At 52.2% G+C, this 26,236-nt stretch overlaps 3 protein-coding genes across 5 annotated transcripts in view; all 3 read right to left on the bottom strand.

The window, feature by feature from the left end:
- LOC108448387 (C4b-binding protein alpha chain-like) overlaps positions 1–11,145 on the bottom strand; it is a 21,883-nt gene extending 10,738 nt beyond the window's left edge. Inside the window, exons 1-2 of the mRNA XM_017741114.1 lie at positions 11,139–11,145; positions 2,924–2,927 (exon numbers count right to left, since the gene is read on the bottom strand). The gene's annotated coding sequence lies outside the window, so the exon portion shown is untranslated. The remainder of the gene's footprint in view (positions 1–2,923; positions 2,928–11,138) is intronic.
- LOC103620378 (complement receptor type 1) lies at positions 908–19,595 on the bottom strand. 3 transcript variants are annotated; one of them, XM_017741107.1, is made up of 34 exons: positions 19,509–19,595; positions 18,710–18,889; positions 17,940–18,122; positions 17,604–17,783; positions 17,313–17,492; positions 15,517–15,735; positions 15,031–15,222; positions 14,686–14,785; positions 14,328–14,413; positions 13,240–13,434; positions 12,707–12,886; positions 12,420–12,611; positions 12,160–12,259; positions 11,901–11,986; positions 11,173–11,367; positions 10,496–10,678; positions 9,964–10,143; positions 9,157–9,339; positions 8,793–8,975; positions 8,518–8,700; positions 7,727–7,918; positions 7,031–7,213; positions 6,626–6,817; positions 6,281–6,380; positions 5,667–5,752; positions 4,752–4,931; positions 4,290–4,337; positions 3,900–4,082; positions 3,449–3,631; positions 3,062–3,241; positions 2,618–2,647; positions 2,399–2,474; positions 2,065–2,149; positions 908–1,391 (listed from the first exon to the last, which is right to left on the bottom strand). In XM_017741107.1, the coding sequence occupies exons 5-33, from the start codon at positions 17,422–17,424 to the stop codon at positions 2,068–2,070; spliced, it is 4,284 nt and encodes a 1,427-aa protein (XP_017596596.1). In that variant the 5' UTR covers positions 17,425–17,492; positions 17,604–17,783; positions 17,940–18,122; positions 18,710–18,889; positions 19,509–19,595; the 3' UTR covers positions 908–1,391; positions 2,065–2,067. The 3 variants fall into 3 exon arrangements, with proteins under 3 accessions (XP_017596596.1, XP_017596594.1, XP_017596595.1); XM_017741105.1 differs by lacking the exon at positions 17,313–17,492 and adding an exon at positions 15,951–16,133; XM_017741106.1 differs by lacking the exons at positions 17,313–17,492; positions 17,604–17,783; positions 17,940–18,122; positions 18,710–18,889; positions 19,509–19,595 and adding exons at positions 15,951–16,133; positions 16,310–16,485.
- A 3,725-nt stretch (positions 19,596–23,320) lies between these two features.
- LOC103620376 (C4b-binding protein alpha chain-like) lies at positions 23,321–26,230 on the bottom strand. Its single transcript, XM_017741097.1, has 7 exons — positions 25,999–26,230; positions 25,480–25,576; positions 24,739–24,821; positions 24,448–24,639; positions 23,847–24,029; positions 23,551–23,739; positions 23,321–23,424 (listed from the first exon to the last, which is right to left on the bottom strand). Exons 1-7 carry the CDS (start codon positions 26,228–26,230, stop codon positions 23,321–23,323), a joined length of 1,080 nt encoding a protein of 359 aa, XP_017596586.1.
- Between the last annotated feature and the right edge of the window lie 6 nt (positions 26,231–26,236).

Raw genomic sequence — 26,236 nt, 5'->3', positions numbered from 1 at the left:
GCGCCTCGGGAGCGGCTCGGCCAGGGCTCGGCCACGGCTCGGACACGGCTCGGACACGGCTCGGACACAGCTCGGACACAGCTCGGACACAGCTCGGACATTTGCTCCGGTGCTCGTCCACGTTCCGCAGCCCCGGCTCTCGGTGCCGTTACTGCACGCAGGAGTGCAGGGTTAGGTCGGTTTCTGAGCACAGCCGCGCTGTTATGATGAGTTAATTTGCACACCAATGGCGCAATCCCGGCTCAGGTCCACGCATGCTCGGGGAAGGCTGTGTTTGACCCGAAAGTGTGGTTTTTAGCAGGATATGTTTGACCCGAAAGTGTGGTTTTTAGCAGGATAATGAACCTAGTCCAGCTGTAGGATACACGGACCCAGATCATCTTGCCAAATTAGCGGTGTACACCTAGACACGTATCAGCACCTTGATTTACTTCATCCTCAAAACGTGTTCACTCGGGGATGTCCTTGGCTAAGGGATGCTCCTGCCTGTTCCAATCATTACATCTCCTTTTTTTATGGATTAGGATTTTAGGTACAAAAAGATCTTCCGCCAAAAAACGCCCTGACTTAAAGTAATCTTGAATATGTGGGCATATTCCACCTTCTAGAACACCCTCAGTGCATTACAGCCCCGGGTGTGAGAAGATCAAACCCTTTCCTGGGCAGCTCAAGGAAAGAGGGGAAAAAATCAAAGTGTACTTAGTTGTGCAGCTGCCAAGATCTGCACACCTACGGTGATTAATTAAAAATAACAGCCAGCTCAGGATGGACACCCCTGTGCAGGGCTGCTTGCCTTTGGAAGTTCAAGCCCGTGTGTGGCGGAGCAGCATTAAAATAGAACAGCCACAAAATTTAACAGAACAGCAGAAATTACTTAAAGTTCTAGATAGACCTAGAAGACACAGAATTGTCATCATCAGCTTTTATTAGGTTAAGCATTGGTAAAGGAACACTGCACATAAGCATTTCTGGAAGGAAATAAAGGTGTAAATACAGCTGTAATTAAGATATTAATTAACACATGGTGACTTCCACCCCTGTTTTGGTGGGCACAGGGAGACAGGGAGAGGGGGTTATGGTCAGTACATTACACATGGTTTCTCCCTACCACAGCTTGGGGTTATCCACTTGGTTATCCAGTTTTTTGGGAATAAAGGAAATATTCTTCATCAGGAGCAGTGCACAGAATTCCCTCTGAGGCAGCATCTGCACTGTGTGCAGTCTGAGCCTCATTAGATCCTTACAGAAACTACTGGGAGCAGAAGAGCGTTAAAGATTTACAGTAAAATGCCCTTTTTTTGGCCAAAGAATTCCAGTCTCCACGTGAGCAGCACTTCCTCGCTGCGGGGAAGGAGCCCAGGGCCCGGTTAGCAGCAGCACAGACACCCAGCCTAGGAAAGAGATTATATCCTGGTGTTATCATCAGAGCTTTCCTGTTGTGCAGAGATTCCATCACCGCCCAGAGAGGGAGGAGGGGATTTCTGGGAAATGCTTTGTTTCAAAGAAATCACGGAAAAAACCCAAAAGAGCTATTGTTTGCACATGCCTCTTTGTAGGCAAAGTGCTGCCAACACCGTTGGCTGCAACAGATCCACCACAGAAAGTAGATTCACCCGTAAGTAAAAATACCATTGTAGTAAATGTGAAAGCAATAAAAAACCCCCCAAACCAAGTTCAGTGTCCTTTTCTGACTCTACTACAGCTTTTTCCGTTTTTTCATCATCTGTGCAAATTAAAAGCAGCTTTATGTCAGCAGCAAGGGCTGGTCTGGAAGTCTGACCTGTGCACACCTTCCATCCAGATTATGGAAAAGGAAAGCCACGCATTGAGGGTGGTGTCGGAAAGAAATAGGATGTTTTAAAGCCCCAATATGTTTAAAACGTCTTTTATTCAGCAAAAGAAATTATTCTATTGGAAGATGGAGGGGAAAGAGGTTTCTACTTGAACGACTGTATTAGGAAAATAATGACTGAAGGAGACAATGTAGTCAGCAAGGTAAACAAGTGACAATGCAGTTATTGCAGCTGTAACTGATATTTTATGTAGAGGAATAGAAATCCATACCTCCTATGGGAGACATGAGCCTTTCTGTTCAATTGCTGGGTTCAGGGGGGTTCTGCAATTATAGTTTTCATACGTACGATAATAGCTACGTGAAAAATAAGAGAACAGTGAGTTGCTTTGTAAAAGAACACTCACGTTGGTTTCCTTTAGGAAAGAAAAGCTTGACATAAAATGACATAACCACGCCATGGATTCCCAATTCTATCATTTGCGAGCCTAAGCTGAAGGTAAAAAATTAATAAGGCCTAAGCACACTGAGGCAAATATTTCAAGTGTTATCAAGTGTACAAAGCTTGGGACTTGGCAGCAAATGATAGGAACAAACCAGCCTTACCCTTCCTTCTGCTTGGAAATGATTTTCCAGACAACTCCTGCCCCCAGGAGCAGCACAACTGCCGCGGCTGCCACTCCTGAGGGAGAAGAGCCCGGGTTATTTTCACCGTGTGTGTAAAGCACCCGAAATACACAACAGGGTGTGTGTGCCAGGTAAGCAGAGGGAGCCTGTGCCCCTGAGCCACTGACCTCAAATGCAAAATGTTTGTAAGCTGCTTACCTAGGCCCACTGACCCAGACTTGGGGGATGCTGGAGGGAAGGAAAAACAGAAAAATCAGAAGATTGTTCTACCAAAATACACCATTTCTCAACTGTCCCTAATTGCTTTACCGACAAACTTTTTAGAATCATGGAATGGTTTGGGTTGAAGGGAGTTTAAAGCTCATCCAGTTCCAGTCCACTGCCATGGGCAGGGACACTTTCCACTATCCCAGGCTGCTCCAAGCCCTGTCCAACCTGGCCTTGGACACTGCCAGGGATCCAGGGGCAGCCACAGCTTCCCTGTGCCAGGGTCTCACAAGAGACCCTGCTAAGACCCACAACACCAGATTTCTTAAAACCACACCTTTATACACTTCTTTTTAAACGCAGACAGGTATTTGCATGTTTAAAATGCATTTACATGTTTCTGTTTGATCTTTGCTTCGTTCCAGTTCCACTCACTCAGTTTACAGGCTGGCACGGGAGGGTCCCAGCTGAAATCCTCTTGGCACTGGGTGTGACTGATGCCTTCCAGCATGTAACCATCTTCACATTCAAGAGTAATGTTAGTCCCAGAGCGATAAGTATTTCCTTTAATGGCTCTTTTAACACCTTGGATATCCGGGAATTCACATCTGATCTCTGAAATTGGAAGCAATAGAAGGAGGACATTTAGAGGAAACACAAAATACGTGAAACACAGCTGTGGGTTATTTAGGACATTGCTCTTGAGTTCCGAGTGTAGCCAGGAATGAATTCTTATTCCGCAGGATAATTCCTTTCTTTGTGGCTGCAGAAGTGCCTCAATCCCACGTGAGATTCCAAACAACAAAGGAAGCACAGACTCACCTTTGCACTGAGGGAGGGGCTGGCTCCAGGCTCCCGACACCGTGCAGTTGATGAAAGCATTCCCAACCAGCGAATAACCAGGATCGCAGCTGTAGGATACAGCGGCTCCATAGGGAAAGGTGTCAGAGGTGTTGCCTTTGAGCCTCCCATTGCTGATGTTTGGAGGCTGCAGACATTTCACAACTGGAAAGTCAGGGAGAGACAAACAACAGGATGCTGAAGGAGTGACTGGGACATTGTCCCTCTGCAGCCTTGACTGTTCCCTTTGATTTTCTTCCCCTGGACTCAGCAACTCAGACCCCTGTAACTCCAGCAGGCCTTGGAAAGGCTAAAAACTTGAGCTTGTTCTTGTCACACATTCTGTACCCAGATTTAGACCTTCTACAAACCTTCCCCTAAGGCAAGACTTGTTAAATGTCCTTTGTTCTTAGCTCTCTGCAGCCACACACACCTTGGCAGACCGGAGGGGGATGGCTCCAGGCTCCAGATGGTGTGCAATAAATGGATGCTGTCCCCAGGAGAGAGAAGCCATGCTCACAGATGTAGTTTACAGATGTTCCTGGAGTAAAAACTGCTTTTGCTGGGCCACGGAAAGACCCGTGGGTGATGTCTGCAGGCTTGGAGCAGTGCAGCACTGAAAACAGAGATGTGCAGGTCAAAACAGAGCTCAGAGGGGCAAGAGGGAAATCTTGCAGGGAAGGCTGAATGCTCTCTCCCACAGCGCTGACTCCAACAGCCCTGCCCAGCGCTCTGCAAAGTTCCCTCAGAAACGCAGGACAGGTTGGGAGACGGAGTTAGGGATTAGTAAATCAAATCTCGCCTCTTCAGGTGAGAGACCTACCTGGCTTTGTTGTGGTATCAGGATGGTGATAACGTTCTGCCACTCCATCTAGATGCAGCATTAAGAGTTTACAAATGTGATTGAGCAAATAAAATGCACAAATTGACCTTCATTCCCCATCATCCTGATGTTATGTTTCCAGGAAAAAATTCACTCCTCTCTGATTGTCAGTGTGCTGAAGCTACCAAATTCCTCACTTCCAGGGAATGAAGAGAATGTGGATTATGGATTGCAACTAGCAGTGTGAGAAAGTGCAAATCGTGCCAATACTTACAGCATTACCCAAGCCCTGGCTCATCTCCTGCATGTGAAGAGAGGCATAAATGAAAGGAAAAATTTCTGCTTTCTCATTAAAGTAGTTGGGGCAAACGGGAAAAATAAAAGCAACTTTGGCTTTGGTGAGTGGGCAGGAGGAACCAGGAGGAATGTGCAATCCTGACAAGCCCAAGTGCTGATTCTTACCCTTCTCACAGACAGGTACGGGTGGGTGCCACCTCCTGTCCCCTCGGCACTGGGAGGTGGAGTGGCCCCGCAAGGTGAAGCCCCTGCGGCACTTAAAGGTGACAGAGTCCTTGTAGGTGTAGCGGGACTTAGGGCCAATCACTCTCCCGTTGTGGATCTGTGGGACTGGGCACACCACCCCTGAAAGAGAAATTGCTATTTAGGGATGCAAAGCCTTGTGATGTTGTAGTTAACACATCCTAAAGTCCATTCTCAGTGTGCTCAGAGGAGTTTCACTGGTACTACTTAGAAGCTCAGAAAAGAATTTCAAGAACTGAGGGGTTTTAGTTCTTTAGGTGCTGGTAAGGGTACCACAGTGTTATTTATATAAACATAGTTTTGTGCCTATAAACAGAATGGTACAAATACAGTCTAATAAATACATGAAATGGGGTAGAAATCTGTCAGTACTGTCATTCTCACGAATGCTTTACTGTCCCAACCTCGTGCTTTCCGAAGCAATTCCATCTGAAGGAAAGACTAATTGCAATGATCAACCCCTGCAAAACATCCCTGTGCTTTGGGTAACAGTACAGGATTTGGAAGATTCCACTTCAATCTTACTCAAAATCCCTCTCTTCTACTACAAAACACTTTTCTTCCTTGATTTCTTATGTATGCTTGTGAAACAAAAGGGACAAGTCCCTGCAGGCATGTCACAGCTCTCCAGTCTGCATTGCTGTGACAGATCAAAAGCTTACATCTGGAAGATTTTTAGAAGAAACCAAACATGCAAGCATAAAAAAAACTGTCCCAGAGGAGTATTATACTTTAATAGTATTATTCCTCTAGTTCTATTTATTTAAAGGAAATGCTTTTTCATTTCAAGGACTTAATTTGGGAATTCTGGCCCCAATCTAGTGGTGACCTACTTACTCTGACAGGTGGGAGGCGAACCAGTCCATGCAACATCTCGTCCCGAAACCTCACATCTCCTGTGGGACTGTCCAACCAGTCTGTACCTGGAGGCACAGAGAGAGAAATATCAGCTCATACCAAGTCCTTCAGCTTGGATTTTGCACTCCCCAGAGGATTCTTTCTGCAGCCTCCTGATTCCAGCTGATCACCAAGGTCCCTCTGCTGGTTTGACACATGGGAATGAAGGACACCAAGTTCCTTCTTCCCAGATCCAGGAGGAGCAACACTGGTCCCAAAAACGCTGGGTTAGGTTGGTCAGGTGCTAAATCAGGACCCAACTGATTTCCAAAGGCTGGAGCCTCCTTGCAGCACGGGCTTGCTCCCACTCCCAGCTCCTGCTCGAGGCCCTCTGAGAAGGAAAACTGAAACTGGTTTGCAAATTAATCTATTGAGCACATGAGGGAAAAATGAGACAGTTCTCCCTCTCTGGAGCAGGCAACTGTGGCGAAATTAGAACCAAAATTCCAATTCTGGTCTGCTGTGGGAGAACAGATGTGCAGAGGAGCAGGCTCTGATCCTTTACCCAGCACCAAACTCAGACACGGAGTCAGCAAAGGCAGCATGCGACTCACCCTTCCTCACACGTGTGGCTCACGGTTGACCCAAAAAGGAGATCAGTCAGAACAACAACTCTGCCGTTCTTGGGGGTTTCTGGATATTTACATTGCTTCCCTGGGAAAGAACAAGGCTGAGTTTAAACTCCTCCCTTGCAGTTGTGTAACACACTATGAGAAGGTATCTTAAGGTTCTGTCCATGCTCTGACACCAATAAAGCTGTGATTTTGAAAAGGCCCAAAGCGGCCCAGACCATGTGACAAGTAAAGCCATGTACAAATCTGTTCTTCAAAAATTGCTCTAAGAAACCCACAAAATAGACAATTTCCAACAAGCAACACCAAACTGATGGAGCTATTCACTTGTACAGAACTCTGGGGCTTCAGACCACGTGTGGTTTTGGAGGCAAGTCAGAGTTTGGGGCATTCTGTGGCGTCTCGAGTGTCCCGGCCGGCAGCTGTAGCGCACAGTGTCTCCAACAGCAAATTTCAGCTGAGTTTTGTATTCCTTGGCTAGCTCAGCAAAGGTGAGGTTTGGAGGTGCACCACAGCCACCTATCGGGGAGAAAACATAGGGAGAAATGGGGGTGTCAACGACAAAAGTTGTTTTAAAATGCATTTTGGGTATGTACAGATATAAATTTATGTGCAAAATGGGGAAAAAAAGGGGAGGGTGAAGGATTCAGAATTTTGGGAAGGGTGAGGATGAGTCCTACAGGCAGAAACTCCCAGGCTATCCGTAAGTCCAACCTTAGAACCGCAGTGTACCTGCACACTGAGGGACAGGGAGGCTCCAGTTGCCAGAGTCGGTGCAGTAGATGGATGCCGCTCCCAGCAGGCTGTAGCCAGGGTCACAGCTGTAGTTCACAACCATCCCAGCGGGGAACACCTCCAAGTCCTGGCTGTCGTGGTTTCCTTTGTCAATATTTGGAGGTGAAGGGCATTGCAGCACTAAAGAGAGAGGACAAAACAGAACTGAGAAAAGGGCAAGGCCGAGATGCTGGGACAGGCTGGGGAAGTTGGGGTTGTTCAGGCTGGAGAGGAGAAGGCTCTGGGGAGATCTTAGAGGGGCTCCAGGAGAGCTGGAGAGGGACTTTGGACAAGGGTCTGAAGGGACAGGACAAGGGGGATGGCTTCCCAGTGCCAGAGGGCAGGGCTGGATGGGAGATTGGGAAGGAATTCCTCTCTGTGAGGGTGGGGAGACCCTGTGAGGGTGCCCAGAGCTGCTGTGGCTGTGCCGCCCCTGGACATGTTTGGAGCGGCCTGGGATGGTGGAAGGTGTCCCTTCCATGGCAGGGGTTGAGATGAGCTGATTTTACACTTCTTTCACCCAGTGTCATAGGAGAAGAGTCACTGTTTTCAGGAGTCTGCCCAAACCCTCCAGAGGAGGGAGCAGTAAAGGAGAAATCACAAGGCTTCATCGCACAACAACTTAAACAAATTAGAAGCATCTGCAAAACTTACGTTTGCAAAACTCCTGGGCTTCAGACCACGTTAGGTTTTCAAGACATGTGATGGTTGGTGATATCTGTGGCTGCTGCACGTATCCAGGCCGACAAGTGTAGTTCACAGTCATCCCAACAGGAAACTCAGTCTGATTTTTATATTCCTCACTTAGCTCAGCAAATAACATCGGTGTTGGTGTGCCACAACCGGCTGCCAAGAAACAAAATGGGCATGAGAACTATGTCCTTGGCTGTGAAATGCAGCTAAAGAGAAACAGGTGCTTTGATAGGCACTGCTGAACTCCAAGTTATTAATATATCTTCTGTGTAGTCTGCATCAAGTAGCACTCAGCATGTAAGGACACAGGCACCGATTTATATGCTCTTAAAAAAACCCCTAAATAAAACAATGCCCCCCCAAATATGGCCAGCATGGTGCCTTCACACATCTTTGGGCTGTAGAGCACAGAAATCTTTAATTTCAGTATTTAGAGCACCCAAGCCTGCCTCCTTCTGGGAAACTTGAGCAATGCCACCAGCTTATTCCCAGTGCCACCAAAGTGAGCACAGCTCCTGTGTGTGGCTCCCCCTGTACCATGCAATCCTGCAGGCTGGCAGGTTTGCCTGATCCAGGCTGAGCCTGGCACGGGACAGATGCTGAGCCTGGCATGGGATGGATGCTGAGCCTGGCACGGGATGGATGCTGAGCCTGGCACGGGATGGATGCTGAGCCCGGCACGGGATGGATGCTGAGCCCGGCATGGGATGGATGGTGAGCCCGGCACGGGATGGATGCTGAGCCAGCCCCACCTGCGCAGCGTGGATAGGGAAGGCTCCAGTTGCCCCAGGCCGTGCAGAGGATGGAGGGGTCCCCGAGCAGGGAGAAGCCGGGCTGGCAGCTGTAGCTCACGGAGGTGCCGCTGGTGAAATTTGTCCCCGGCTCGGCGCTGAGCGTGGCGTGGGCGATGACGGGGGGCGGCGGGCAGAGCGGCACTGCCAGGGCAGGAGCAGAGAGCAGAGTTTTAGGGATTTTACCTGGAGGTGGATCACCTGTACCACAGCAAAGCCTGTCACACCTGGCTCACCTGGATGGCAGGTGGGGACCGCGGGCACCCAGCGGCTGTCGGGCTGGCACTTGGCCCTGCGGCTGCCCCTCAGCACAAAGCCTGGGTGGCACTGGAAGGTGACGTTGTCCCCAGGGCGGTACACGTCCCTCTGGCCTTCAGCCACCTCTCCATCCTTGATGCTGGGGCTGGTGCAGGTGAGCACTGGGAGGGAAAAGCAGCAGAGCTCGGGCTGGGGAAGCAGCTGCCAGAGCTGAGGGGTCCCCTTTGGGTTGGCGAGGTCACAGTTCAGGGGAGGCACTGTGGTCACTGTGATCACTACAGTGATCATCCACCTACTGCAGCGACTCCCTTTCCACTGTGGGTAACAGCATTTACAGCTCACCTTCACACCGGGGGTAAGGGATGCTCCAGGATCCCGATGGCAAACAGGAAACCGTGGTTTTCCCAGTGAGGACGTACCCCGGGTCACAGTAGTACTTCACTGACATTCCAGGGATGAACTCCTTCACACCTTTGCTGTCGTGCTGGCCATTTCTGATATTTGGAGGGGAACGACACGGCAGCACTGCAAGGAGGGGGAAAAGTCCCAGCTAGCCAAGAGCTGGTACCACAAACTCCCCGTGGTAAGGCAGCCTTTTAACTTTGTTGTTTCCCATTAACTTCTGCCCAAGAGCTACAAGGGCTGTCACTGAATGGTATTTCCATCTACCCTCTCTTACCTTCCAGCTTTCATGTTTTCTGAGCTTATTGACATGAAAATGATAGTTTCTCACTACTTAGGCAGCTACAGTGGTTTGTTTCCATCTGTGGCCCTAACAGCTTGCTCTGGTTTTTCTGGGGTTTTGAATGATATCGGGCACCAGCCTGGCTCCTTGGATTTTGAGGATTCACTTAAAGAGCCCTCCATTTAACAAGGGTCTGAATCACAGAATCATTTAGGTTGGAGAAGCCCACCACTACCCCATGTGCCCTAGTGCCACATCCACATGCCTTTTAAATCCCTCCAGGGATGGTGCCAGATGACGCCCACACCTCCCTGGGCAGCCTCTTCCGGGGTTTGAATGGGGATTATGAGGATGGAAGGACAGATATGTGCAAGTTTTTCCTTTCCAGTCCTTGAGAGCAGCCCCTTTACCTCCACACAGGGGTTCAGAAATCAGCTCCCACCCTGCCCCTCCTCTGCACTTACGCTTCTCACAGGTGGGGACAGGAGGGTCCCACTTGCCCCCAAACTTGCACTGAGACTCTTGAGAGCCCTTCAAGGCATAACCAAAGTTGCACTCGAAGACAACGATGTCCTCCAGGCTGTAGGTGGTCTCCAACCCAGCCACTTTTCCATTCTCGATCTCCGGCCGGGTGCAGCCAATTGCTGGAAGGGAAGAGCACGAGGATGTGAGGAGCTGGGGATGTGAAACCCATCCTGGCTGTGGAGGGACACTGGGCAGGGACAGCACCTGCTGCTGAGCCTTGCCATCACTGTCACGGGCATTTCAACATTACTGACTCTTGTTCTTACACAAAGTATCATTGTTCAGCTCTTCCTGAGCGTTTGAGCTCAGTGGGGACAGAAAGGGAAACCCAGAGAGGCACATGGGGCTCCTCCTGCCCGTGGCACCTCTGGTCTCTGCCTCTCCCTGGAGATTTGATCTGCAGCGATCAAACAAAGAGCCAGGAAGGAGGAAAGAGCCCAGGGACAGGCAGAGGAAGTCACACAAACACACCTTGGCAGCGGGGCTGGGGCCGGCTCCAGGTTCCCGCGGCCGTGCAGCGGATGGAGGCGTTCCCGACCAGGGAGTACCCCTCGGTGCAGGTGTACAGCACCACCGAGCCCAGCCCGTGCCTGTCCCCGGGGCTGGCACCGTGCTGCCCGTTGGCGATGCTCGGCGGGGCAGGGCACCTCACCTCTGCCAGGGACAAGGAAAGGCGGGTGAGAAACAGGGACAGGGCAAGGAAAACAGCAAAAATCCAACCTTCTGAAAGCAAAGGAGGGAGACAAGACAAGTGTAAGCAGTCAGGAGAAGGTGATATGTAACTTCTCCAGGACCTTTGCTTAGCTCTGTTCTCAATCAGAGGCCAACATCCTGGGCTTTTAGAGCTTTGACAAAAGTAATACATCAAATTAAAATGTAATGAAGACTGAAGTAATAATTGGACTTCCCCATCAGCATCAAGAAGGAAAAAATGTTACACTAAGGCACTACCCAAATATGCATTTTATGCCTAGGAAAAAGATAAAAAATGCATTGTAAATTCTTCGAGTTGCTTTGAACACTGACGTTAACTGCTGTGAATAAATATCAGTCGTGTGAGCTGTCGGCGGGTGCAGGTCCCAGCACAGCCGTGGCTGTCCCTTGTGCCGGTGACAGCCCGGGATCGGGGGGCACACCCAGAGCTGTACCTTGGCACCGCGGCGCTGCCCCGCTCCACGAGCCGCGCTGCCCGTCCGCAGAGCTGCAGGACAGGGAGGCGTCCCCGGCCAGGGACAGCCCCGAGGCACAGCTGTAGGTGACCACGTCCCCGAAGGAGAAGGTGTCCCTGGAGCTCCCGTTGTGTGTCCCGTGGGGGATGGCCGGAGGGGGATCACAGGTGATGCCTGTGGGGAGTACAAGGGGACGTTCAGCACTGCCCAGGGGCTGCAGGGCACACACACTGCCCAGGAAGGGCACTGATGGAGAGGAAGCCACCTCAGCAGTGACACAATGACCCGAATTCTCCAGGAACGAACTTTGCACGCAAAAAATCACATGTGGGAGGGAAAATCTGTGCCCTCCTGTGAGTCACTTCCTTGCTGCCCGTGTCTGGAGTGCTGGGACCATTCTCACCTCCCTTCCTGTAACCATTGGTGACTCAGAGAGAGACTGGCCACACCATTCCTACGAATGCCCCCCGAGAAATACTTACCCACTAATAGGGAGTTTAAAATAGTAATGTTTCCTCCCTGTTTGGACCAGAATAAGTAAAAGACCTTTGAAAACATTTTCAGAAGCATCCACAACAAAATGAAAAGGAAGGATTTTACACATTCAGTGACTTTAGAAATCTTTTGTAATAAAACCTTTGGCTTGAAAGCAGTTCCACATTATCTCACAAACCATCTCCAAGGGCCTGTTGTGGTGGCCTACTTACGTTGGCAGACAGGAGCATCCCCACTCCACGAGACACCTGTGCCAGAGACCTCACAAGTTCTCTGGGAGCCTCCAACCAACTTGTACCTGGACCACACAGAAGGATTAATTAATTTAACAGTGAGATTTCTTGGCTTGAGATTTCTTTACAACCCTTGCAAGTGGCAGCCAAGAGCTCTGACTTGGGAACTGGGTTGTGTAAAGCTGAAAATCCACTTCACTCTCACCTGGCAGCTGAACTGAAGCAGAGCAAGACTCACCCTTTGTTGCAAGTGTAATTAATTTTGGACCCGAAGAAGAGATCTGTCAGGACAACAGCTCTGCCGTTCGCTGGGTTCCCTGGGTTGGGACACTGCTTCCCTGGAAGGGAACACCAGCCTCTGGTAGCCCTAAGCTGCTGCTCACATCCCAGCCAGGGGTGTCACCACAGAGAGCAGGCAAGAAAACCCACAAAGCTGGGAAAACGTGGGAAACCAGCCCAGCCTGACACTGCAGTTTTTCCAGCACTTGTAGGACGTACTTTTACAGAACTCCAGCGCTGCAGACCACGCCTGGTTCCTGAGGCAGGTGATGGCTGGTGACATCCCCGGGAGCTGGGTGTACCCCGGCCGGCACACATACTCCACCCTGCTCCCCTCGGGAAACACTGTCTGGTTCCTGTAGGGCTCCTTCAGCTCGGCAAAGCCCAGCCTGGCAGGGGCTCTGCAGCCAGCTGCCAGGAGAGAGAACCAGCCCGGGTGTTAAAGAGCCAAGAAGAGGCAGATTTGGGAGAGCAGGGGATGGCTAACACCCTGTTGGGACACTTGCCCTGCTCGCAGACCGGCACAGGTGGCTCCCAGGCGTTGTTTGGTTGGCACTGGACCTCTCTGTGGCCACGTAGGGCATAGCCCGGGTCACACTCAAAGGTCACGGTGTCCCTGTGTGTGTAGGCAGCCCTGGGAGCCACGATCCTCCCATTCTGGATCTGTGGGACAGGACAACTCGCCACTGAAAAAAGAGAGGTGCAGGTGCTCAGAACAGGCCCTCAGGCAGAGCTGTGCAGCTGAGAAGCCACCAAGGGTTGCAGTTTTAAAACACAAGCCTGAAAATCATTTTCCTAGAGATTATGTTGTGCCTGCACCCAGCAATATCAAGCATCTCCAAGGGGAAAGGGGATCCTGGGACAGCAGGGTGACCCTCCAGCCTCCCCTACTCTGCCTGGCCTCAGCTGCACCTCAGGCCCTGAAAATCCTGGGGCAAGAATTCCAGCTGGCTGGAGTTTCCCAGTCTTTCCCAACATGAAGCAGCAGTGCTGGGAGGATTGCTGGGGGTCCCTGCACCCACAGGCAGCCCAGCCCCACCTCCACACGCCGGCAGGGGCTCGCTCCACACGCCGTTCTTGCCGTCGCGGGTGGTGCAGTGGATGGAGGGCTCCCCGTGCAGCGGGAAGCCGGGGTTGCAGGTGTACTTCACCGAGGTGCCGTAGTGGAACTCGCTCAGCAGCGTGCCCGTGTGCTTCCCGTTGGGGATGTCCGGAGGTGGCATGCAAGGGATGCCTGCAGAGGGGCAGAACAAGGCTTCTCAATTCAACAGCAGCACCAAATGCTGGAAATCCCTCGGTCTGTGGGGCACAAACACTTGTTCTAAAGATGGAGTACAGTGACCTCCCAGGCAAGACCTTGTTGGCAGCAGGATCCCACCTCCCTGGCAGGGAGAAGGCAGAGCAGTAATCAAACCTCTGTGGAGGAAACACCTGCATGCTTTGTATTTTCTACGCCTTAAGGAATAAGAAAGCAAATACTTGTTTTGCATCACTTGTGTAAAATCCTGGTGCCAAGACATGGAGCAGGCACAGTCCGTGTGTCACCTGTGGTTCACACCTCCCTGAAGAATCTGGGAAATGTTTTAAGACCCAGAATGTACCAGCAAATGTTTCTTTCTTTGTATGAAACTGTCCCCTAATCGGCCACATTGCTTGACCAGCAGAGAAACACCCAGGTGGAATTGCTGAGGAGCAGCACAGCAGCTCTTGAGCATTCACCAGTGCTTGGAGAGCAGGAGCAAGCCCACAGTTTGGGATTTGGGGATTCACTGCTGTCGCTCCTTAGGACTGACCCTTGGTCTCTGTGGGTCTGACAAAACAACCCCTAAGCTGAACATGTTTTCCCTTCCTCTCCTGCAATGGGTTCGTGGTGTCAGTCAGCAGCAGGATACTCAAGCACTGCTGGAAAAGCTCCAGCTGAGACATTGCTTTCCATAATCCGTTAAGCTTTGGGATCTTGTACCTTTTCCCAGACTGCTTTCTTATGACTTCCAAACCTTCTGATGATTTTCCTGCCCACAGAGCAGAGAAATTGCCTGTGAAAGCTCTGACTGGAAAGATGTGGCAGTCTCTGCTGGAAAATATTTCCCAGATCCATGCAAATCCCCGGAGCCATGAGCTACTTACGCTGACAGAAGGGAACGTCACTGCTCCATGCAACTTGCTCCCCAGCGATCTCACAGCGTCTGCTGGACTGTCCAATTAACCTGTGCCTGGTGTTAAAAGGATTGGTCATTCATCCCAAGCCATTCCATTCGGAGTTATTTCTCCTCCCAGCCACCTGGGATGTGGGATCAGCCCTGCTGGCAGCAGAGCTGTGGCCCTGAAGGAGAGGTTCTTTCCTCCATTTCACAGTATTTGTATGTACAGACACAACAGTGAGCACCTTCTGTGCTCTGTAGGTACAGAGCCATTTACTGGGAGTGAATGAACAGGAGTTAAAAAAGGGGGCACTTACCTAATCCACCTCTAAAGCAGGACTTACCCTTCCTCACAGCCGTAGACCACTGTAGACCCAAACTGGAGATCTGCCAGGGAAATGATCTTCCCATTCATAGGCTCACGAGGGTGACTGCACTTTTTCCCTGGGGGAGGAAAACACCCTTGTTTTAGGCTCCTGTCTCTCTGTAGCACAGTACAACAGATGTAATTATTCCTCCAGTCACCTGCCCACATTCCCAGTTACCCCCAACACGGGTTTCTAATAGCAGAGAGTTACATGGCTTTACTAGTCACATATTCAGAATAACATTGAGGTTTTGGCAGCATGGACAGAACCTGGGACCTGTTCCTCCTGCAACAATGGACACCAAATCAAGGAGTTATTCACTTTCACAGAACTCTAGTGCTTCTGACCACACTCCGCTCTCAAGGCATGTAATAGTAGGTGACATTCTTGGGACTTTAGCATATCCAGGGCGGCAAGTGTATTGCACAGTCTTCCCAACAGAAAAATCAATGGCATTTCTATGCTCCGCATTTAGCTCAGCAAACTGTAACCTTGGGGGAGCATCACAAGCACCTATTGAGAGAGAAAAGAGACATGAGGACCAGGCAGGACAGGCACGTCGGGGACAAGAGCACAAAGAGCACTGTTAGGAGGAAAGGGGTTTGGTTTGCCTTGCAAAAATGTTTATTTTGGTTAATAGAGCCATTAATCAACACAAGATATTTTCCAAAAGGATTGCAGAGGATTAGGTTCTTATTCCCAGGGTAGGCTTAAATCTTCCCCTCAAAGGGATTAACAACATTTTTTAAATGGGGTTAGGGGACATAAAATAGCAGTGTACCCTGAGGCAGCTACATCATGATTTACCTGGAGACCTGTTTAAGAAGTTCTGGTAGTGCAGTGGTCTGTCACACACAGGAGCAGGGGGCTGCCAGCTGCCATCCTCCTGGCAGGACACCCTGGCACTGCCCTGCAGGCTGTACCCATCGTGGCACTGAAATGTCACCGTTTGCCCAGGAGCAGAGAGAAGTCCGTGACCATCGATTTGCCTTCCATTGGCTACGTTTGGATTGATGCAGACAGTCACTGGCAATGAGGGTGTGCAGGAGGAGTCAGAGCAAAAGAAAACACAAAACCACAGGCTGTTAATATTGCAACAACAAACTCAGCATGATGTCCACACAAACCTCCCCAGCCGTAGGAAGGCTTGACATTAATTGATACCATTATACACTTTACATGGAATTAACCCTCTTGAAGGATCTGAGAGTTTGTCCCGAGGGGACAGAGCCCGGACTCACCTTCACAGCGAGGGCGGGGCTGGCTCCAGTTCCCCGATGCTCTGCAGGACACAGCGGGATTTCCGACCAGGTAATAGCCGGGATTGCAGGAGTACATTACAGACATTCCAGCGGTAAAAAACGCTTTGCCGTGGCCGTTGTGGTTTCCATTGGCGACCTCCGGAGGCATCGGGCACGGCCGGACTGCGAGAGGGAGATGGGAAATTTAGCTCAGCGAGAGAACAGGGAGCAAGGGGAAGGCAGCCAGAGTGATGCTGCACAGATGGGTTAAATCCCTGCCTCATGCCCTGTTCCTGCCCGCAGAGAGCCCCTGCCAGGCAGGGCAGCCCTGGGGAAGCAGCAGCAGCACCCGCACTCACCCCTCTGGCACACGAGCACCGGCGGGTCCCAGGTGCCCCCGGGCTGGCACCGAGCCTCGTAGGTGTCCTCTGTGGTGTAACTGGCATCACAGGAAAAGTGGAGAGTGTCTCCAGCTCTGTAGGTGCTCTGCACGTTGTAGACCTTCCCATTCTGCACCGCGGGTCCCTGCCAGCCGATCGCTGTGGGAACAGTGACAGCAGCCTTCAAACCTCACTGCATGGGCCAGAGCCTGCACACACAGAGCCTCCCCTCTGCTCACTGCCGTAAGCTCTGATCCTACAGCACACCCAGCACCCTTCCTGCCAGCCCATCCCGGGAGCGAAGCATCCACACACACTGGGGCCGGCTCCACAGCCCGCTGTCCGTGCAGGTGATGGTCACATTCCCGAGCAGCTCAAAGCCCTCCTTGCAGCTGTAGGACACGGTCACTCCCCGGGAAAACTTGTCCGAGGACTGTCCACTGTGCAGCCCATTGGCGATGCTTGGTGGCCGAGGACATGTCACCTCTGCAGAGGGAGGGGAAAAGCTCATGAGAGTTTGGGAGAGGTGATTTCAGAGAGCCAGCTCAGCCCCACCCTCCAGCATGTCAGACTTTGGGAGGACAGAGGGCTCGAACTGCAGGTACTGCCAGGTCCATCCTGACAGCAGCCTTTGGGTTGTCTCTCCTGCGATTTTTCTGAACAGAGAGTATTGAAATGATTCATAAAAACCCAGCTGGTCTCCCCCTAAAAGCTGTGTCCCACCCCATGCCCGTGCCTGGTCCCAGCACTGTCACCATCCAGCTCTCCATGGACATGCTGGAGCCAGGCTGGAGCACAGGGAGGACGGTGCTGCCTCTGGATTCATGGATCTTAGCTAATTGTTTAAATATTAGAAACCCGTATATTTCATTAAAATGGAATTCAGTCTCTCACTGAAGGTCGCAGTGGCAATGGTGAGGGTGTCCCCTGTGCTCAGAGCCACACTGAGAGTTTGTCCCGAGGGGACAGAGTCCGGACTCACCTTCACAGCGAGGGCGGGGCTGGCTCCAGTTCCCCGATGCTCTGCAGGACACAGCGGCATTTCCGACGAGGATATAGCCGGGATTGCAGGAGTACCTTACAGACATCCCCATGGTGAAACCTGCTTTGCCGTGGCCGTTGTGGTTTCCATTAGCGCCCAGAGGCTTGTGGCACGGCCGGACTGCGAGAGGGAGATGGGAAATTTAGCTCAGCGAGAGAACAGGGAGCAAGGGGAAGGCAGCCAGAGTGATGCTGCACGGATGGGTTAAATCCCAGCAGCACCCACACTCACCCCTCTGGCACACGAGCACCGGCGGGTCCCAGGTGCCCCCGGGCTGGCACCGAGCCTCGTAGGTGTCCTCTGCGGCATAACCAGGCAGACAGTCAAAGTGGAGAGTGTCTCCAGCTCTGTAGGTGCTCTGCACGTTGTAGACCTTCCCATTCTGCACCTAGGGTACCTGACAGCCGATCGCTGTGGGTACAGTGACAGCAGCCTTCAAAACTCACTGCATGGGCCACAGCCTGCACCCACAGAACCTCCCCTCTGCTCACTGCCATAAGCTCTGATCCTACAGCACACCCAGCACTCTTCCTGCCAGCCCATCACGGGAGTGAAGCATCCACACACCCTGACAGCGGGGCAGGGGCCGGCTCCACAGCCCACTGTCCGTGCAGGTGATGGGCACATTCCCGAGCAGCTCAGAGCCCTCCTTGCAGCTGTAGGACACGGTCACTCCCCGGGAAAACTTGCCCGAGGACTGTCCACTGTGCAGCCCATTGGCGATGCTTGGTGGCCGAGGACATGTCACCTCTGCAGAGGGAAAGGAGGAGTCCTGCGGGTGAGCTCTTTGCTAGTTTGGGTGCTGCTGGGCCAGCTTGGGTAAAGTCAGAGTGATATCCCGAATTCTGCTCTGCGTTCCATTTGCTGGATCAAGGCTTTAGTTCTCTAAAGGTGCAGCTGCACCTGGAAGAAATTGCTGGCAGTAATGGCAGTCCCGACAGGACAACGGGCACATCACAGGGTTTGGCAGGGATCCACACGGACGTGGAAGCAGCAAGAGCAGTGAGAAGCTGTGATTACTTCCCGTTCCTCAGTGAAGGTGAAAATGCCCCACATCTGCCCGGGAGCAGAGTGACAGGAATCCCGCCAGGATTCAGATCCTGCCATCCCACGGGGTTAACTTCTCCCCATCCCTCTCGGAGCCCCAGACAGGGCACAGCCATCCCCATGTCCCACTCCAGCGTGTTTCTGTCTCTGCCAGCCACGCTGGCAGCACTTTGGTTGGGAAGGGAAGCCAGGACAGATCCATCCCGGCTCTGCCTTCCCACTGAATCTGAGAGGACAGAAGAGGGAGCTTTCCCCGCGGCCGCCACTGCTCACACCCCCGGGACGCTCACCCTTTTTGCACTGAGGCAGAGGGGGGTTCCACTTGGAGTCATTTCCGCAGGTGCTGCTGCGGGGGCCCTGCAGGGTGTACCCCGGCTTGCAGGTGAAGGTCACGGTGTCCCGTCTGTTGTAGTAATAGCGGACAGGGTACACCCTCCCATACGGGACCAGTGGGGACCGGCACCGGGCAGCTGGGGAAGGGAAAGGAAATGTTTACCGACACAGCTCCCGGGGGTTCCTGCCGTGATGGAGGGCGTCCGTGCAGCCTGGTGCCCGGCAGCAGTGGGGTGCACTGCAGGCTGCAGCTGGGGCGGGGGTCCCTGGGGCTGCAGGACCCTCCCTGTGCTCCTGGGGGACCCCGCGGCTTCCTCAGCTGCCAAAAATCTGCGTGTCCAGGATCTCATGTCAACCACCCAGCGAGGTCCTGGCCGTTCTGCAGGCTCTGAAGCCCATCCTAAGGGCCCAATCCTGCCCAGGAAAACATTGGCAGGGCAGTCCAGGACCGACCCAACAGCAGTGCAGGGATTTGTGCTGCCAGGAGCACACGGCTGTGCCAGGGAGCTGGGTGGGGGTGCCCAGCCTGGGCTGGGGGTGCCATTCCCAGGCCACGGACGTGTGGCTCTGGTGCTGTCCCAGAGGGTCTCTGTCATCAGCAGAGGAGCTCGGAGGCTCCGTGATGCCGAGCTCCACCTGGGACCGGCGCAGGGCTTCCGTTTTCCCCCGCAGGGAAAAGCACAGGGATCAGCGATGAAGTAGAGGAGGGCCGTGGGAGGAAGGCCCCAGAGGAGCAGAGCTGCTGGTCTGCCTTACCTTGAGCCCCGGACGCGGTGCCGAGGAGCAGAGCGGAGCTGCCCAGCAGGCAGAGGGTGAAGGCGAGCACCATCCCCGGCACAGACGGCGGCTCCCGGGGGCACGGGGCAGATATGGGCATCCCAGTTCCCCCCACTGCCCCCGTGTGCGGAACGAGACGCTGCTGAGGGACTTCCCAGGGCTGTGGGACAGGAACCTGCGGGCTCCCCAGCACACGCAGGCCCAGCCAGCACCCCCGGGGAGGCTGCAGGTGCCTCACGCTGCTGCTGCTGCTGGTTTTGGTAAAGGAGGATGTGGAAAGAGGGGTGAAAAAGGGGCGAGTGTGAGCAGAGGCGCTGTAGCTGCCCTGTGCCCACGGTGCAGAGCGTCCTCCCTTAGCAAAAGTGGCCCAAGCTCTGTCCCAGGTCCCCAGGTGGCGGCACCTAAAGGGACACGGCACAATTCAGCTGCCCAGGTATGGGATGGGCAGAGTGGGGCATTCCCTCCTCCCATAAAAATGGGCCCCAAATCCTCCTGACCTGATCCTGGGCTCATCCCTCACCACTGGCAGGAAGAATTAAACTCCTCAGACAGGACTTTGTGCTGAAGGAGCAGCCCCAGCAGCTCCAGCTCCCCACCTCACACAGGTGACACTTTCTGAGCCTCAAACAAACAGCGAGACAAGAACTGCTCGACTCCTTTTATCCCTTTTATTGACAGAGAGCTTCCAATGCTTACAAATCCAACATTCACACTTCAGAATTGCACTGGGTCGTTTGCACTCAGATTATAAAGTAGAATTATGTACAATTGATTGCAAATACAGTAAATAAACCCTCTCCATGGTAAATCTTGGTGACCACACCTGTAAAGCTCTGTCACAGCATTCACAATTCCTTTCATTTGGTTGTGGGGAGATAATTCCAAGCTGATCCCCAAATCACATGCTAAATCATTTGAAAAAAAAAAATCACTTTAGAATATGCAGTAGGAGTAAATGTGCTAGGATTAAAATAGCAAAGCCAAGCACAACCCAGAGCTGTGAGGCTTTAGGTTGTGTCTGGTCCGTTTAGTCACTCCCGTGGCTTATGGTAAGAGAGAAATAAAAATAACCAGCAATGTGCAAGTGCTTGTTCTGCAAGGCTGAAGAAACAGGATCTGCAGCGGCCCTGTGACAGCTGAACAGGACAGTGCTCTGCTGGGAAGGGAGAACTTTGGGGTGTGTTTGGAACAAGGCTGACGTGTGGATGGAAATGGTTATTTGTGGGTTTCCTCCTTATCAGAGGAATGTTCCTGCTAGCAGGAAGGCACTGGGGAAAATGGAGAAACCAAAGGCCTGTAGTAGACACATTTTGGATGGTTCCTGTTCCCAAGTGCGCATCATGAGGAGCTCCCAGATGGGTGATTTACCTCTGCAGCACACAAAACCCCAAACCTCAACATTTTGCTTTACCAGCAGCTAAAATTCTGAGTGTGTCAGGCTTAAACAGTCAAAATTCCACCACTGTGTTGTTTTCCTTCTAAAAAGGAAACCTTCTAATCTTAACTCCAGTTTATGACACCCCTTCAGCTTATTCAGTGATCCTTTAGCCAGGCTGAGTTACAAGCAGGAAAGGATCCCAATGCCTCAGCATGGCCTTTCCATCAGCCACACAAATCCTGGGCATTTTGTCCACATGGCTCCTCCCTCACCTCTCTCTGTGCTCACACGCCGTCCTCAGCACAACCACGACTGGGTCAGGTCAGGCAGGATGAAAACAAAGTACCCAAAAGCTGTGGGGTTGGTGTCCTGTTCCCCACAGAGGACAGGGGATGCCATCAAGGATTTGGCTTGATGTCCATCTGCACCTACTTGGGATCAGAGCAAGAGCCGTCCCCCAGCCCTGCCCTGAGCAGAGCAAGAGCCCAAAATCCTGCTGGACAAGGTGGTGTTCGGTCAAAGGCTGGACTCGATGACCCTGGAGGTCTTTCCCAACCTTGAGCACTGTGTGGCTTTCCGTGCTGTCAGTACTCAGAGATAAGGCCGGACTCGCGCATCCTCCTTGGATCGAAGCAAGCACAGATCACTCTCAGGAGGACGTTCCCTGCTGATCCTTCAGCAGGGGCTGCACTTCCCACCTCAGGACACTTCAGGGACCCCCGAGTCCTGACCAGCCCCAGGCCCAGCGTGCCCTCAGTGGTGCTGAGGAGCCCAACACGTGTGGCACCCAAAGCGCAGGGATTTCTCGAGCTCCCTCTCTTGCAGCGTGAAGGCCTTTGGCGTCTCTGTGACTTCACACAGGCATAAGGGCCCTGATTTCTGGGCAGCATGGTGGCAGGGAGCTTCCAAACCACTCCAGCCCTACACAGCACTGCGAGGGTTTCCTGGCTGGGCTTTGCCAGCCGAGGGTGGGCGGTTGCTGCTTCAAGGCCACTTTCACAGGAGGGAAAAGCAGAGCACTGGGAGCACTGGGATCAAGTCCAACGTGTCTACAGGTGCCTTCTCACTGCGCCCCTTCCCTCACCTAGATGTTCATAACCAGCATTGCCAGGAGGAAGGGGAGGATTCCTACAAGACACAAAGAAGAAGTTTCGGTCTTTTCCCTCCCTGGTCCCCTTTAGCTCCCCCTTCCCTTTCACATCCTGATTTAAAGCACCAACAACACCAAGATGAGCACAGACTGCAGCTTTGAAGCCGATTTCAAGCAGAACACACAGGACACAATAACAAAGGCAGGCAGGAGCTGGGTAAGGGAGGGGCTCAGGAATCCAGAATGTCAGAATATGTCGAGTTGGAAAGACCCACAAAGATCAAGTCCAACCCCTGGCTCTCCACTACTCACCAACAATGATCGTGTTCGCTCCACCTGGAAAGGAAATGAGACAAAACATGAAACTCTGCGCCCATCCAGCACAGCAATTCATGAACTACACAATGTGCAGCGTCTCAGACTGGAGCCAGTGCACATGGAAAACATCAGCAACACACAGAACGGGACCCCTGCACAGCCCAGCTCCACAGGTTAAAAGCCAGATGGATTTATTGCAGGATCTCCCCATGGAATAAATCACTGAGGTGCCCAGTCAGGCCAGAAGAAACATCTTGTAACACCCAATTTCAGCGTTACACCAAACTGAGTGAACAGTTCTCACATCTGATTATCTTCATCTCTCCCTGGTACTGGAGACAGAAAGCTTTCCTCTTGTGAAGGTTTTCCCCCTAATTTCTGCTCTTGCCTTGCTCTTTCTCTTTTGTCAGAATGATTCCTGAATTGTACAAGAGTATTGCACCTGAGGCCTCCCAGCCTGAGTTAGGATTGAAATGCTGATTTTTACAGCTGGTTGATAAAGAAGCACAGGTAGGAGCAGCCCAAGGCCACCAGCAAGGCAGCTCCACCAGAGCAGTGCCAGCTGCTGTTTAATGACTCTGTGCAGGGATTGTCCCTCTTACAGTATGGAGGTGCTGGATCCCAATCGACTCCATCTCCTGCTACCACACATGTGGCAGAAGACTGCTTCAATTTGTACCTAAGGAAAGAGAAGAAGTTTAGTACTTTGCAGAAGATGACCCAGCAGGGTTTTTCCCCACGCTCCCCACCACTGCACACAGGCAAGGGATTAACCAGAACTGTCCCGCTGTGAAATGGGACCTGGCCACAGCAAAGCCACTGAATGAGGGCGCTCATAGGAGCCAGGCTGGAGCAGCTCAGTGCTGTTTGTCACCCAACACACGTGTGTTGCCACACTGAGGCCCAAAATACAGGGTTTCACTGGAGAATTGCACAGGAGGGATGGTGCTGCCTGTGATCCCAGTCCCAGCCCCCCGAGCCGGTCCCTACTGAGCAGGGATCCACTCACGGAGGGTCGCAGGTGAATGTCACAACTCCTTCAAACGGGAAAGTCTTGGCATTTCCGACCACATTCCCGTGCTCTACCCTGGGAGCAGAGCACTGCTGTCCTGGAGGAAAAGAAAACAGCACGGGAATTACTTCAAACCCGGATATGGACATGACCCAAATTTCAGAGGGACACCCCAAGCATGTCCAGACCCCTCCCACTGTCAGGATGAAGTGGAGATGCTCACGGGTACAGGATGGTGGGTTTGCAGCAGACCAGGATGCGTTCCTCTGACAGGTGACAGCAGAGGAACTTCCAGGCGCTAGCTCGAAGCCCGGCTTGCAGTGATACATCACTTTCGTCCCGAAAGCAGAGCTCTCACCCACTGCCGTTGTTGGGGAGGCAAAAGGGAATTCTGGGGGACGGCCACAGCGGACTAAAGGGAGACAAACACAGGGCTGGTTACAGAAGATGCCCAAAGGCCTGGACTAACAACAGTGAACTGCAGCTTTGGAGCACAGAAATAAATTTGTCTGTGCTCACTTTCATCACAGGTTGGCAGAGGTGGTGTCCAGGTGCTGTTTGCATCACAGGTAACAGCGCTGCTGCCTTTCATGGAATAGCCAGGATTGCACTCAAAGCTCACTTGATCTCCATACATGTACTCAGATCTGAAGCCAGATAACTTTTTCCCATTTGTCACTTCTGGATTTTCACATTTGACTTCTGGAAGTGAAGATAAGACAATAAGAATATTTATTACATTATTACCAGAGATGCGACGCGAGAAGCTTGCTGGGAGAATCACAGAATGGTCTGGGTTGGAAGATTTTCTGGTTCCAACCCCCTGCCATGGGCAGGATGTCACCTACTAGATCAGAACTGTCACTTTGACACGGGCAAGTCCCCAGTGGAGCGAGAGAACAGAGACATCATTAAGAACCTCTGAGTACTTCATTTCTCATTTGCAGAAGCCCTGGGCATGGGCAGGGAGAGGGAGCTTTCTGTGGGCTGAAGAATCTAGTAAACCAAGCCCTGCCTCTGACCACAACCTGGCAGCCCACTGCTGGGAATCCTTTCAGGCTCAAATCCACCTTCTCCTATTTGGCAGCCCATCAGGAAAGCACATTTAACATTTATTTACCTTTGCATTCAGGGGCTGGACCGCTCCAGACTCCCTGGAAGTTCCTACCACTGTTACAGAAGATTGTGGCTTCTCCAATAAGAGATAAACCTTTGTTGCAGCTGTATCTTACAGCCATGCCAAAGGCAAACTCTTCATTCTCGCTGAGGAGATGCCCATTCTTAATTGCAGGCGGTGGTGGGCAGAGAATAACTGCAGGGGAAGGAAACGGTAAGAAATGAAAGAACATTTCCATCATGTAGGTTTAGCTTTGAGGAAGAGACGTCCATAAACCAGTTAAGATCTGCTTACTCTCACAGGATGGAACAGCACTCCAAGAAACTTTCCCATTTCTCACCACACACTCTGCAGACGGTGGCCCAACCAGTCGGTACCTGAGGAAAGGAAAGGTGCAATCTCTCTGAAAAAAGTGAAAAACCCTCGGGAGCTTGAGGAAGTTGAAGAGTTTCTAATTGTATTCTCTGGAGGAGGGGAACCCTAGGGTGTAATCAGCTGGCTCTCCTATAAAATATGATTTTGTCCACACCTAAAGAAATGTAATATATGACGAAGTTGAAGGAAATACTTGCAATGGGTGGATACAAACTCACAGGACCACGAGCAGGACCTCCTCTCACCCTGAGTCTGTTCAGTCCCGTCCGTGCAGCAGTACACCGAAACAGGAATTTATCTTCTGAGCAGATTCAGGTGTCACCGTTTTTTCCAAAACACCACAGCCCTTTTTTCCGCAAGCCCTCGGCTACCACGCAGGCAGCCTGACTCACCCTGACACACCCCTCAATTACTAATGAGCAGCCACAGGAAACGAGGACAATTCTTTGCAAAGCATCTAACAAACAACCTGCAAAGTCCACACGAGGGCCCAGAAAATTGTTTGGTTTGACAGCAAATCAGGGGGACAGCCCGACCCCCGTGGTCCCTGATCTGAACACCTGAGAGCCAAGGAGCAGCCCCCAGCACTCAGAGCCTCTGAGTGTCCTCTGGCTGCTGTCACCCAGCCTCGACCCAGCGGCAGCCCGGGGTGACACCTACCCAGCGTGACAGGTGAAGGTCACGGTGGCCCCAAAGAGCAGGTCGGTCCTGGCGTGAAAGTTGCCATTCTCAATGTGCGGTTGCCCGCAGGACTTGCCTGAAAGGACAAGTGCTCGGCATTGGCTTTGCTTTATAGGATCAGAGTGGAATGCAGGTGACAGCAGATGTTCAGTGTCATTGCAGAATAGGTGACCTGATTATCAGGTCCCTGACTGCCCTCAGAGCCAAGTGCCAGCACTTGCAGAAGAGATACAAGATCCACGTTAACTTATGAGGAACTGAAAGAAAAGCAAGTAACAGCAAAGACAGAGCTGAGGACAAGTGAGAAAAAAGCTGGGGTTTATGTGCTTACCCAGAAAGGACAGAGAGAGAACCCATGGGCTCGGGACAAACGTCTTGGTCCATGGGAAAACAGCGTGAAGGGGATGGGAACAGGAAGAGACCCACCCACCCAATTCTGAGCCCTGAAGGGGCTTGGGGTGCTGCAAGGGATGTGCTCTCCCCAGTCCCGGAACCCACTGGTGCAGAAGGCGGAATTCCTCGACCAGGAGTTGGCGAGACAGGTGACATAGGGGGACTCCTCGCCGTTCCTCACGTAGCCCGGGCGGCACCTGTACTTCACCACGGCCCCCTCGGGGTAGGACTGCTCGAGGGGCGTGATCGGCTCCGCAAAGACGATCCTGGGCGGCTGCGAGCAGACACCTGCGGGCAGAAGGGTGATGACGGCGGGGCCGCGCAGCCGCTGCCCCATCCCCGT

Source organism: Corvus brachyrhynchos, unplaced genomic scaffold (genome assembly GCF_000691975.1).
Source record: "Corvus brachyrhynchos isolate BGI_N302 unplaced genomic scaffold, ASM69197v1 scaffold338, whole genome shotgun sequence".
NCBI classification, from domain to species: Eukaryota; Metazoa; Chordata; class Aves; order Passeriformes; family Corvidae; genus Corvus; species Corvus brachyrhynchos.
The sequence above is the reverse complement of the archived record's forward strand: the minus strand, read 5'-3'. Positions and strand labels throughout refer to the sequence as shown.

Excerpts from the sequence above, each read along its gene's own strand:
- LOC103620378 (XM_017741105.1), bottom strand. The coding sequence starts at position 16,119 with ATGCCTCCGGAGGTCGCCAATGGAAACCACAACGGCCACGGCAAAGCG. Across the intron at positions 2,648-3,061 it reads CGTGCCAGCCTGTAAACTGA|CATCCCCCAAGTCTGGGTCA; the intron begins GTGAGTGGAACT and ends CCTTCCCTCCAG. Across the intron at positions 2,475-2,617 it reads GTCTGGGTCAGTGGGCCTAG|GAGTGGCAGCCGCGGCAGTT; the intron begins GTAAGCAGCTTA and ends CTTCTCCCTCAG.
- LOC103620376 (XM_017741097.1), bottom strand. The coding sequence starts at position 26,230 with ATGGGGCAGCGGCTGCGCGGCCCCGCCGTCATCACCCTTCTGCCCGCA. Across the intron at positions 24,822-25,479 it reads ACCTTCACCTGTCACGCTGG|GTACCGACTGGTTGGGCCAC; the intron begins GTAGGTGTCACC and ends TCCTTTCCTCAG. Across the intron at positions 23,425-23,550 it reads AAACCCACCATCCTGTACCC|GACAGCAGTGCTCTGCTCCC; the intron begins GTGAGCATCTCC and ends CTTTTCCTCCAG.